General features: G+C 40.5%; 1 protein-coding gene across 6 annotated transcripts in view; it reads left to right on the top strand.

Moving 5' to 3' along the window:
- The window catches only part of PLEKHA4 (pleckstrin homology domain containing A4), a 122,675-nt gene extending 109,663 nt beyond the window's left edge, over positions 1–13,012 (top strand). For all 6 annotated transcript variants that reach the window (XM_073602772.1, XM_073602770.1, XM_073602774.1 and 3 more), the window contains 7 exons: positions 804–870; positions 2,072–2,172; positions 2,676–2,855; positions 3,887–4,261; positions 6,213–6,301; positions 9,493–9,632; positions 10,453–13,012. In XM_073602772.1, the coding sequence (XP_073458873.1) occupies positions 804–870; positions 2,072–2,172; positions 2,676–2,855; positions 3,887–4,261; positions 6,213–6,301; positions 9,493–9,632; positions 10,453–10,961 (1,461 nt within the window). In that variant the 3' untranslated portion in view covers positions 10,962–13,012. The remainder of the gene's footprint in view (positions 1–803; positions 871–2,071; positions 2,173–2,675; positions 2,856–3,886; positions 4,262–6,212; positions 6,302–9,492; positions 9,633–10,452) is intronic.
- Positions 13,013–13,630: the final 618 nt, after the last annotated feature.

Consider the following 13,630-nt stretch of genomic DNA (forward strand, 5'->3'; position numbering starts at 1 on the left):
GACTTGAAGTGCAAAGCATTGCTCTTGCAGTCCACCCACGACTGTTAGAAAAGTGAATATTCATTCGCTTTTCTAACACTGAACTGCCTCTCAGCCAATCAGGCGCGCGTCTAATACCCGTCACCTGATTGGCTGAAGGCACAGGCACTCCGAATGGATGCCTAGCAGAAGGAAGATGAGACAGATGGAGGACACGCCACTCCTGCTGAATGAGGAAGTAAAAATTCTAATTCACTAAAGAATATATAAAGCTGAAGACAATAGATATACATGTAAAACGTATCTAGGGAGCTTTATTTCATCCCTCTGCATCATCTGAGGCTGTTCGCTTCACTGGGTATATGTGAGGGTTTACATCCACTTTTATTTTATAATTAACTGTACTTTTAGACATATTAATGCTTTTATGGACCACTTATTTTACCCACTCCCGCAGTAGTGGATCACCTGTGGGTAAATGCCTTCCTTCAACCCCGCTCCAGAGATTTTTACTTTGTGGCATGCCCTTTTCTGCACAGCCTTTACTTCTAATCTATACATGTGATCTGCGCTCCCTTTTTATTCCCATGGGCGGGTCAGTACTTGTACTACATTAAGTACTAAGCAAAAAGTTAAGTTGTCCTGAAGTGTGTATAATTGTTACCTAAATACATTTAATTTTTTTTATAAAAATCCATTGTCTTGAGTAGTTCTCATACGATTACAAAATAGCTGGATAAATGTTGAAGATATTTTTAGTGTTCAATAAGTAATTTCATTATATGTGGTTTATTTATATATTCTTTGGCAACATTGAATTTCAGAATGAACAAGATCACCTCAGTGAACAGCAGGAAAACCACACAGCACCACAATCGAGCACATCTAGTGGTGAGTATTCTTGAGTGATCCTGCAGCTAACTGGAAATAAGAGGACCATTACATTTTATATCCAAGAAAAAGACAAACTCCTCATTGTAGGTAGTGGAGGTCCTCTCTTCTCTAACCCAATCAGCTATTGTTGATTTTGTAATTTCTGAAGCTTTTGGAAATGGTTCCATTATTACTATCAAAGTATAAAATATTTTCATTTGTGAGTTTGCAAGAGTAATGGCTTATATATAGAATTAAGGCCCGGTTCACACTAGTGCGATGCCAGACATTGCATGTGATTCTCACTGCATTGCTGTGTAGATCACACGTGATGTATGACTGAAATCACTTCGCATTCACACGAAAATGGTGCAGGACCCTTTTTTTTAGTCCACAACGGATCGCGTGGGTGTTCAGGCCTATGCATCCGATTCCTGCACCATTTCACAGTTCGCACTGCGATCTGCGAATCGATCTGGGGGGGGGGGGGTCAACTTTCACATTGACACCCCCAGCGATTCGCAGATCTCAGTGTGAACCACTGTGATTCAGGTGCGATGTGGGACTGGATTCGCAGGGTTACCACATCGCACCAGTGTGACCCGGGCCTAAAGCCCAACTGAACTATCCGTTTACGCTACATTTTAGGTGCATCAAAACAGGTGTTTGAAGTCTTAGTTTGTTCTCTTTAGAAAGTAGCCACATCCTGAGTAAAAAAGCCTGTCCTCTGACTGCATGTAGTAGAAGAGGACCGACCTGCCCCCTACTGAGTCAGCGCTAGCAAGAGCACAACAATTGCAGATTGCCAAGCTCTACTGCTTACTCAGCAGAGGGTATGTCAGACCTACAGTATGTAAAGAGACCACTGCTTCCCCACAGAGAACCTGGGGCCTTCTGCTGCATGCTAATAGGGGACAGGATTTCTAAGCAAAGTGCACTTTTTTTGTTTTGATGCACCTGTATTTTTGAATGTATGTAGCCGATTTAAGCTGAAAGTTCAATTGAACTTTAAACATGAAAAACTTACGTCATTGACCCATTTTTTACAGTTTGACTAGTATGTGTGTAATGGATATGATGTATTGTGTGCCTACACCTAATGTAGCCAAAATACATGTCATTAAATAGTACAGTTATGCATTATACTTGATATAATTAGTTTTTTGCAAAAAAATATGTAGTCAATTTAATACTCAAACATTTTTTTTCTTTTTTTAAGATGCTGCATTGCCGAGTAAAGATGTCATAGATGGTCGCCCCATGCAGGTATCTTCCCCAGTGTCCATACCTGCAAATCATAAAATGACCTTCGAAACAAAGGTAGGTATGCATGAAGCACTGCGGAGAAAAATGCTGATTTGCAGTAACTCATAGTAGCCAGGGCATCAGTTCGGTCACAAACCATGGAAGAGTAGTTTTTTGCAGGTCCTTTTTTTTTTTTTTTTTTTTTTATTCAATCGAGATTTAGAGAGAAGCTACAAGAGGCAGGGTGGATTAGCTACTATGTGTATTTGGAAAAGATATTGGCCAGGGAAGGTGTCGGTTCCAGTTTCCAGGCTGACCGATAGATTTTTAATTGTAAACACATCTATTCTACAGTAAAGAAAAACAGAGTAGTGAAGCCTGCAAAAAGTTTTTAAAACATTTAATACACATCAATCAGATGTACAGCGTGCACACTGTGTGTATGTATGTGTGTGTATGTATGTGAACATTATTCATGCATTATAAAAAGTAAAGTGTTCAGATCAAATTCATGTCACCTAGGTAACAGAATTTGTATTTTATTTTCAGTTAACATTTGTTAATCTTATTCTCTTCAGGCTTCCCCTCCTAATATATCAGAAATGGGCACAGTCCGGAAACAGAGAATGAGTGCTGAGGAGCAGCTGGAGCGAATGCGTAGGCATCAGGAAGCTCAGATTCATGAAAAGCCTAAACCTGGTGTGACTGCACAACGCCAAAATTCTCAAAGGTCCACAACAGGTTCAGTTGGTGGTCGGGTGAGTAAAAATGAGCCCTACTAAGTCGCCTTTGAGATTGAAGTGTACATGTTTTTGTAGCATTCATTGCTTTCAGTGAACTGACTGGTGAGGAATGAAAATGAGCCTTAGACCGTGAATGTTGCGGCCTTGCTGGCCCTGAGGGTTTTTAATTTTTTATTTTTATTTTAATTACAAACATGCTTTAACATACGTAAGTACCATGCAATGTTTTTATCACTTGGCAACTAGAACTATATCGTCTAACTAAAATTTGGAAAACTAAAACCATTCAAGTTGCATTGCATTTTCAGCCTGGGCGGATGAGCCAGCAATAGGAGCAGTCTGATAGTGTTATTGCTATCATTTTCCCCAGGGATTTTTGTAAAATTTTGTCCAGATTCTTTCCAAGCTCTGATAAAGGCGTGAAATGAATTGGCTATTCTTTGCACTTTTGCAAACTAGTAAACTGTTTCTGGACTTATACTGTGGCGCTCTCATCTTCTTGGCTTGAAACCTTTAGCCAGGGACCAAGTTTTTGGTCATGGCACACCAGTGAGCTTCCCACACATTTTTAGGCATTTCCAGGCCTATTCCAGATATTATCCAAACTTGGGTTCCAGCACCCCACCACCTTAGTTCTGTAAGAAACAATGTAATACCTTCAAAGGGAAAAAAAGGAACAGATTGCCTATTTTTTACCAAATTTACACCAAAATGATTAATTCTGACAGTATGTTGTCTGGTTATATCATTCAGGGTGCTGACTCTGCTTACATACATTGACAGGTGGTTTGCCAGACACCAGAAAGCTGGAAAACAAAGTACAGAACTCAGTGACAGTCTTTTGTGTTATGGTCTTTCATCACATCAGGTCTTAATAACTGGGCTTTTGACGGTCAAGATTCAATAGCTGTACTGTATATGTAAAACAGGGTATTGTTTTTACTATTACTAAGTATCCACAATTTACAGATGTAATTAATGAACTTTGTTGTATTAAAACTGAATTGACTGTACAGGTCACAGCTAATTGCTCAACCCTCTTACAGCTGAGGTCTTCATCCTCTGATACATTCCCAACTGGAACAAATTCTCAGCAAGCAGAGAAGGCCTCTTCAGAACAGAGAAAGCCGGCACTGGTGAGAGTGACAGCCTCCTTCTACCCCAGCACTGTGCCCACCCAACAGCATGGAAAGCAAGGAAGTAATAACATAAGGGGGTCATCCCTTGACATGGCACAGGAGGACCCAACATACTGTGTTGTGATGGAACCTCAGGGAGAAAGCGTCGCCTCTATAACAAGTCATGAGATTTCTCCAATGGTTAAGAGGGCACCTCCACTGAGAACAACCAGTAAGATTGTCACTGCCACCTGCATGCAAATGAAAAAAGACATACCAGATGGCAACAATGACAAGGAAAGGGTAAGCAGTTCTTGACAGATATAGTATTGGAACAATGTTAGCCATCAGTTATGCAGAAAATTTTAAGGAGCATTTATTAAAATCTTGGTCTGCGTTGCAGTTCTAAATGAAAGAAAACTCGCTCTGTCCCCAGTGACAGAGGGATACACTCTGTTTTTCCTCATTAACCGATAATGTAGAAGCCAGCTTCTAGATCTTCAACCCTTTTGTTAGGAGTGTCCAAATCTAGTTTACAAGTGATGATGAGATCTGCCGGCACAGTATAGACAGGGTCAATGGAGAACCTCCCCTGCACAACAGAGCAAAACTTCAGTTTTGGAATGTTTAGAAAAGCATAAGTAAAATGTAAGCAACAATTTTTTTTTTTTTTTTTGTTTGTTCTGAGAACATGTAACAAATAAAGTAGGTTTTCTCTCAAAGTTGGCTGTAAAAGTGGAAATATACGTTAGGCGAGTGACCCCCATTAGTGCATCAATCCCACAAATCATTTAATCCCCTGCCTACTGACACATTGATATGTAACCAAATAGCTTGACAAGTAATCAAATACAAAGTACTACTAAATATTAATACTAATGCAGTAACTGTTATGCAATCACATTACTTAACTTGCACTTAACCTGACAAAAAACTCACTGGTCGCTTTATTAGGTACACCTTGCTGGTACTGGGTTGGACCCCCTTTTTCCTTCAGAACTGCCTTCATTTTTTGGGACATAGATTCAATAAGGTTTTGGAAACATTCCTCAGATTTTGGCCCATATGGACATGATGGCATCACTCAGTTGCTGCAGATTTGTCTGCTTCATATCAATGATGCAAATCTTCTGTTCCACCACATCCCAAAGGTGCTCTATTGAATTGACATCTGGTGACTGTGGAGGCCATTGGAATACAGTGAACTCATTGTCCTGTTCAAAAAACAGTTTGAGATGATTTGATCTTTGTGACATGGTGTATTATCCTGCTGGATGTAGCCATCAGAAGATGGGTACACTGTAGTCATAAAGGGATGGACATGGTCAGCAACAATACTCAGGTAGGCTGTGCCATTTAAACGATGCTCAATTGGTACTAAGAGGCCCAAAGTGTGCCAAGAAAATATCCCCCACACCATTACACCACCACCACCCTGAACCATTGATACAAGGAAGGATGGATCCATGCTTTCATGTTTACGCCAAATTTTGACCCTACCATCTGAATGTCGCATCTGAAATCGAGACTCATTAGACCAGACGTTTTTCCAATCTTCTATTGTCCAATTTCAGTGAGTCTGTGCGAATTGTAGCCTCAGTTTCCTGTTGTTAGCTGACATGTGTGGCACCAGGCTTGGTCTTCTGCTGCTGTAGCCCATCTGCTTCAAAGTTTGAGGTGTTGTACATTCAGAGATGGTATTCTGCATACCCTGGTTGTAACGAGTGTTTTTTTGAGTTACCTTTCTATTATGTCGAACCAGTCTGCCCATTCTCCTACGACATCAAAAAGGCATTTTCCTCCACACAACTGGATATTTTCCCTTTTTCGGACCGTTTTCTGTAAATCCTAGAGATAGTCGTGCATGAAAATCCCAGTAGATCAGTTTTTGAAATACTCAGACCAGCTCATTTGGCACCAACAACCATGACATGTTCAAAGTCACTTAAATCCCTTTTCTTCCCCAATCTGATGCTCGGTTTGAACTTCAGCAAGTTGTCTTGGATGCCTAAATGCATTGAGTTGCTGCCATGTGATTGGCTGATTAGCAATTTGTGTTGCCAAGCAATTTACAGGTGTAACTAATAAAGTGGCCGGTATGTAATGCTAGGTCCACTTTAAGCTCTTTGGTAATTCATGCTTTAACTTTGATAAAGTCTGTCCAGGGCAGGCACTGAAGTGAATGCACAATATGTCAATTGTTGGCGCTATATCAATACCTGTAATAATAGTATACGGAACATTTCTGTTGCAGGAGAAATCAGAAGCGAAGACAAACTCTGCCCTGCAATCTGATCAGCAAAGACCTGCAGAGAGGATGAAGACCTCTGCTTCCAGTGCAAGGTAATACTTTTATGCTTAATTAGAAAAATGGAACTGCGCTAATAAAACAAACTTATGCAGATGACAATTAACCATCATAAAGTGCAAAAACCTCGTAAAAGTATATAAAACATATACATGGTGCTCAAAGTATACATTAAATGAACACACAGAAGTGCATTTTTATGTGCATCAGTGCAAATTTATAGGATATTGAAAGTCCATGAAGTTGATAAGATGGTCACCCAAGTGTTAATAAAGATGTGGAGAATCTTGATAATCAGGAATAAAGTGTCTGGTCCACCATCACCAATATAAATGCTGGCCGCTTACCAGAGACCCACGACCCCCCACCACAGAGGGTCTGGGTAAGCTGTTAGGAAATGGTTATTCCGGACCACCATCAAGGAACCAGATAGTTTCGCTATGTTGAGATGTTGGGGGCCTCGATGTCAGATGGATCAATGGCAGAGCATCAAACCCTCAGATGACGTGATCGCGTCATCCCCTATCGCTGTTGTGTACCAGCAGGACGGGCTGTCTGTGGGTATCCGGCCGGTGCCCCAGACTTTAGTCGTTCAACATTGTGATTTTACATGTGAGTGTTTTACACATTTTATTCAACAAAACCATACGATTTTACACTATTTGGAGCTCTCTTTTCCATTTATGGTTAACCTTGTTGCTGAGGGTTTGATGCTCTGGCATTGATCCATCTGACACCGAGGCCCCCAACATCTCAACATAGCGAAACTATCTGGTTCCTTGATGGTGGTCCGGAGTAACCATTTCCTAACAGCTTACCCAGACCCTCTGTGGTGGGGGGTCGTGGGTCTCTGGTAAGCGGCCAGCATTTATATTGGTGATGGTGGACCAGACACTTTATTCCTGATTATCAAGATTCTCCACATCTTTATTAACACTTGGGTGACCATCTTATCAACTTCATGGACTTTCAATATCCTATAAATTTGCACTGATGCACATAAAAATGCACTTCTGTGTGTTCATTTAATGTATACTTTTTGAGCACCATGTATATGTTTTATATACCTTTTACGAGGTTTTTGCACTTTATGATGGTTAATTCTCATCTGCATAAGTTTGTTTTATTAGCGCAGTTCCATTTTTCTAATTGTTCATTTTATGTTTGTGTTACACATAGGAATTTGCAGCTTCATTTTTTTGTCTACACAATTTTACCTATGCGCAGTTTTACTTTTTTCTTCTTCTGAATACTTTTATGCTCTCTAGTCTGATCACAAAATAGGAGGTATGTGTGCTTTTTTTTAGTCACTGTAACTTCAGTTTTCACCTGTAAGTACCGCTTTTGGTTTTGATTGTGTTTTAGAAGTTAGAGGCGCAGTCACGTTGCTTTTAACCCTTTAAGTGGAATGTAAAAGAAATCAAGGGGAGGCATTTCATGATCTTTCAGATCATGTTGTAGTCATGATTGGCAGTCATCACATGTCCCTCTGACTCCCAATCATCGCTCTGTATCTAGGCGCTGTCGAGGAAAATGCAATCACAGTGATTTAGCACATAAGAGCAAGTCCTATTTGTACCTCTATACTGCCACATTTGTATCACCTGTGAGAAGCAGTGGCCATTAGCCAAAGCCCTACCCCTCTATAGACAACTATAGAGCTCCTCGCCCCTTAGTTGCTTTGTTGGAGCCATTGCAAATACTTGGTCCTTCCAGGTATCGGGAGCATGTCACCATTTACCAGGATGAAATTACCAGTCCTAAGTGGCCAATCACCAGACTCAAACACTGTCACCTAAGGTAGAAGACGACATAAACCCTGTGTAAGCTCCAAAATCTCCCAATATAGAGCTTACACTGGGTTCGACTCCCTTCTGACAGGGAAAAGGAACAGTGGGTAAGCAGAGTGAAGGTATCAGTGGGTTAGCGGGAAAATTAAATGGGCAAAGTGGCAAAACCTCTGTAAAATCCTATAAAAAAAAAAAAAAAGCCTCATAATGATTTGCTTTCATTAAATGTATGTATAAAAAAAAAAGTGTAAGAGCCCAAATCTGTCTTGGTATCGGCCTCTTGTAATCTGCACATGAGCATTCAGAATGGCAGAAAGAGGGGAAGAACTAAGAGCCAAATCTGCTTTGCTGCATACACAGCTGCTAATGAGCCTGCTGACAGGAGTAAATTGAGGAATAATCACAATATGAGGGTGTTTGATTCCTCTGGCTCATTCTTAAAGAGAAAAAACAATAAAAAAGTCCGTAGCTACAAATACTGTAGCAATTGACTTTTAATAAGAAGACACTTACCTGTCCGAGGATCCAGTGCTGTTCTTGCCTGGACCGGTTTTTCGCAAGTCTTCGGGTCCCAAGGGCCACCATGTTTACTGTAGGAAGCCGGCTGTGACTCCGTGTGGTTTCAGTGCTGACTCTCCACTGCACATGCGCGAGTCGTACTGCACTATGTGATTGGACCCACAGTTTCCGGGACCTGTGTGTCCCAGGAGGTTGCGGAGGGGAATTTCCTAGGTGATCCGAGCAGACATGGGAGCTGGTACCTGTCAAAACTAGGTACCTGCTCTCTGCGGGGTGGGAGAAGCTGTAAAAGTGGGAGAGGGGGGAGGAGGGAATAAAAGCGGAACTTCCCTTTTTCAGGTGAAGTTCAGCTTTAGGCCACTATATCTAATGCAAGAACAAAAATATGTAAAGGAAATTATGTTAAAATGTAAAATCCGCATAAATAATTACTTTAAGGGGCTTATAACTGAATAGAGAAAAGAGATTTAAAGCTGAACTCCTACATAGAAGGAAAAAAACAAACCTAGTCAAGTATTCATTAAACATGAAATGTATTATTTATTGCAACTGGTATAAATACCTGAATTTGGATTCAGGCTGGAAGAAGGAGAGCAGAGGGATGTACTCATCAGTCTGCTGCTTCTCCTTCATTGACCAGTCTTGGACAGCAGTGGAGGAAATGCAGGCTGTGGACTGGCTGTGTTGTCTTGAAGGGCATTGTAAATCCCAGGACTGGTTAAACAGGAATACATATCCTTTGGTAAGTAGAACATGTCCCATATAAATATTTCAACTGTGTATTTAGCTGTTAGTAAAGAGTTTAGTCTCGGTCCCATAATTGTGTACCTAATGTGTAGGGTTTGATTGGTTGCCTCTTCATAATCCACCATGCTTTAATTTCCTCTTAACCATTTTAAATGTGTTTCATATTTCAGCCCTGCCACGTCCCCCGGGGGTTTCAGGCGACTGTCAGATGAGGATTTTACCACTCCAATAGAGGAGGAGAGGGAGCGAATAATCAACTTGTCCTATACTCTTGCTACAGAGGCCTCAGAGCGCAGTAAAATTATCACAGGTACTTTAATTTTGGTATAACTCAACATGAAATTTTTTAATAAGTTATACATACAGTGACAAATGACTTGTGACCTTGGAACCTTTTGTACTTCTCTTGTGTACGTGATCTGCCTTAAGTGTACCCACTTTTCATTCTTAGTCACCTCACAGTCCACTTGCTGGGACTTTGGTGCATCTGTCTACTTGCACTGGCTTTTGCTGAATCATCTGTCTGGAATGCATGATGCACCCATTTGGCTGAATGCTGAAAGATCTGTATCACATATATCAGGATTCATCCTTGATAAAGGTTTTAATTTATGTTATTGTCCTAATTGAGGTGATTTTGTTTCCCTTTATGCCTCTACAGCAGTGGTCATCAACCCTGTCCTCAGGGCCCACTAACAGGCCACGTTTGCAAGATAACTAAAATACATCACAGGTGATATAATTTGCTGCTCAGTGATTGCAGTATTCTAGTCTGCATCTTCCCAAGGTAATACATAAAACCTGGCCTGTTAGCGGGCCCTGAGGACAGGGTTGATGACCACTGCTCTACAGGAATGGAAGGAAGTGTCCCTTGAACAGGAAGACATAGGCAGCATAAAAAGTCAGATCTAACGCTTCTTTACCCCACTAAACATGTTTTTCTTTTTAGTTTTTCTGTTGTGTGCTAGCTGAAGAGATTTAATGTTACTTCTGTTTTGCCAACCAGTGAGGAGTAATGCCCAAAATAGAGCCGAAGACAAACACCCAACAGGCTATAAAAAAATGTGATCACACCGAACAAATCCTATTGGTATTAATACTTGCATATTGTGTTTTGTCTTTTTTGCCAGCCAACGCATTAGCTGACGACTATGATGCAAACAGCGATGTCTCCTCTTCTGATGAAACCTATCCCTGGGACTTCATTATGCAAGATTCCTGTAGCAGCAAAACATCTGAAGCCAAGACTTGCCAGTTCAAAGCCACTTCAAATCCACATCAAGAGGAAAGAGCCTCCACCAACAAAGATGGAAACTCCTCCTCAGCAATTATCCCAAACCAGCAAAGTTCTGTTGGGGCTTCTAGTCCTGATACTGCCAAAGACAGGCCAAATAAGCGCATTTTAGACCATCTTCATTATGAGAACTGGCCTGGCCATAAACATGATGGAAACAAAAGTCACTTTTCAGCCACAAAACAGGACAGCAGTGCTCCAGCCAAGTGTAATGGACAGGTGGCCAAATATGATTTCCTCATAGAGGACTTGCATTATAACCCATTGGACCTGAGCAAAGTCACTGACTATTGTAAGGAGGAAAGAGAACCCATCCGGATCACACTTCTCCAGTCCAGCTTCTAAATTGTATGAAGAAAGTTGCGTTCTTGTGAATAGACTTCAAAACGGATGACGAAGTACAGATGGACCTTGCAGGGCAAAGGTTGTTGGGTTGTAGTTGGCACAGCTTATGTTGAACTGAAAAGCAGCATTTTGAAGGCTAATATTGGAAGTTGTATATGAAAGTGGTATGTTGTAAAGAGCGTCTGAGTATGTAAATAGATGTATCATAAGGAATCTCCAGAAGAGTTTAGGAGGTGATGGTGTAAAAATGTTGATAGAGATGAGGAATTGAAAGTGCCATGGTAAATCAAGGAATATGCTGCTGAATGTAGAAAGGAGGTGAAAGAAACCAGCACTTGCCAAGTGTCAGAAAATGTTTTCATGCCAACCCTAGTATAAATAGTACAGAGTTGTGAATTATTTTATAACCTCCCGTAGGGACTTTTGCACTAACTGATTGGGTTACACTAGACAAGTAAAAGCAAGAAAATTGGAAGTGTTGAGCCACCAGATTCTTTTATAAAATTTCACACCTGGTCCAGAAAACTGGCAGTTCTGTTTGATTGGCTGCTTTGGGCAACACCTTCTATTTTATTAAAGGAAAAAAGGCATGTGTATGTAGAAGGTGACACTGTGAAGTGGGTACACAGAATTAAAAGAGCATTTTATGTCTGTCGCTGAAACTTGTTTCAGTTGGTTAAACTGGCAGTGAGAGTTTAACTGTTTTAATTTAACTGTCAATATTCCATTTACTTAAAAAAAAAAAAATCTTAGAGACTCTGTTATATAGAGTAGAAGGCTATGTTGGAACATTTCTGGTTAATTCCGTGTGTGTGTCCTGGTTATTTCATCTGGGATGTCATGTTATCTAGCGAAGGGTACAGAAGGCACTTGTTCTTGTGTAGGCAGCGAAGTTAAAGTTGGTCTATAGGGCTGGTTTATTTATACTAGAGCAAAAGTGGAGGAGGTGTCCATAGCATCTGTGATTTAATCGGACTCCTTTATTTTATATTCCTTTCAAAGGTTTGAAAATGAACGCATTAACTTGACTGGTTGCTGTGGGTAACGGCTCCACTTTGCTTCTGTGTACATAAAACAAACCCAGTTGAATTTTGCTTATTAACAACTGTGTAATGTTGGTCTGTCCTGTTGAACCCAATTTATATAGCTAAAACTACAAAATCATCTTACCACCAGAATAGCAGATGATGTGGTGCTTGTATTTACTTTTGCCTCACTCCCCCTGCTACCACTTCCTGCCACCCATAATTCAGGGCTTGGCACCTGATTGCCCAGTTGCTAAACTTTGTTAACTCTGTGAAAGTTTAAACTCTCTCAAAGTATATGGGCCTCCAGCAGCGGATCCCAGCAACAAGGGGGAGAAGTAGTATTCAAGCAGACATTGAGTAGTTCTTGCTATGCAGCAGTGGGCTTGGATTATGATTTTTTTTTTTTTTACCTACATGGTCACTTTTACTGTAATTACAAAGCTGAAAGGGACATGGCAGAAGTCCACATGGAACTGGCCCAGGGTGTCTTGTGTTACAGGGACAATTTTCTTTCTAGTTAGTAGACCAACCAGGTGACATGATCATAACCTGTTATCTTTTTAAACATGTTTTTTTTATACATATGAGAATACCTTTTTTTTGTTTTTTTAATTTTTTGTTGTTTTTATTTCTATTGCAGTGTATTAACCAGTGACTTTTTTATATTTTCATCTCATTCTAATAAGGGCTTGTATAAGTTACATATGAAGTCATGCCCTATTTTCAGTGTGCCCTTCTGGACTTGCCTTTTTACATAGGGTTGTATACTATTATTTTTTATACTTGTCACTAAACATAATTAGGACAGTTGCTGCCTTATTAGCATGTCTAATAACAACTGTGCTGTAGCCATTCCTTGTAGAATTCTCCTTGATTTGTTGTTTTGGAACACATGCAGAGCTGTGATGACCATTGCTTGCTTCTATGTGAAGGAGAATATTGAAACATGCAACAGGATGGCTCTAAAGCTTTAAGCTGTTCTATGCAAGACTGTAATATGCAAATAAAGCAACAAAACATGGATCTGCTTTGTTTTCTGTTCTTATTCTAGACATGGATTAAAAACGCAAATTGTACATCGATGTATCATCCTTGGCCTTTCCACCTCTGCTGGTACAGAAATTTATGGAGCAGCTATCTCAATACCTTTCCCTAGTCTCCGTCTTCCATTGAGTCCTGTATAGGGAACACAGGCAGTATCAAGCATTCTAAATGTGCTACCTGGTGTTGATCTAGACTAGTTTTTTTTTTTTTTCAACTTTTTTTTTTTTTCCCCAGTCAGGGTGCCCTTAAAGTGTCACTAAACCCACATCATGAAAAACTATCATTAAATGCTGTATTACATGTTGTTCATACTCACTCAGTCACTATGGGATTAGTTTTCTGTATACTGCCAAAAACCTGGTTGATCCTGCTCTTCTCCATCTCCACCTTCTGTTCATGTGCCCAATTCAGCTAGGGATTTTGCAGAGCAGTGTTTGCAGTTCTGCACATGCTCAGCTTTTAGTGAGTTTTTATGCTGAGCATTTCCTCCCTATCACATCTGAACTTTATGTGATTTATGGAGTCACACATGGGGGGGGCGTATACACTCTGGTAAATGACAGCCCATTCCCACCCACCCTCCCTTGATGCCCACTA

The sequence above is a fragment of the Aquarana catesbeiana genome, linkage group LG10 (genome assembly GCF_042186555.1).
Source record: "Aquarana catesbeiana isolate 2022-GZ linkage group LG10, ASM4218655v1, whole genome shotgun sequence".
NCBI classification, from domain to species: domain Eukaryota; kingdom Metazoa; phylum Chordata; class Amphibia; order Anura; family Ranidae; genus Aquarana; species Aquarana catesbeiana.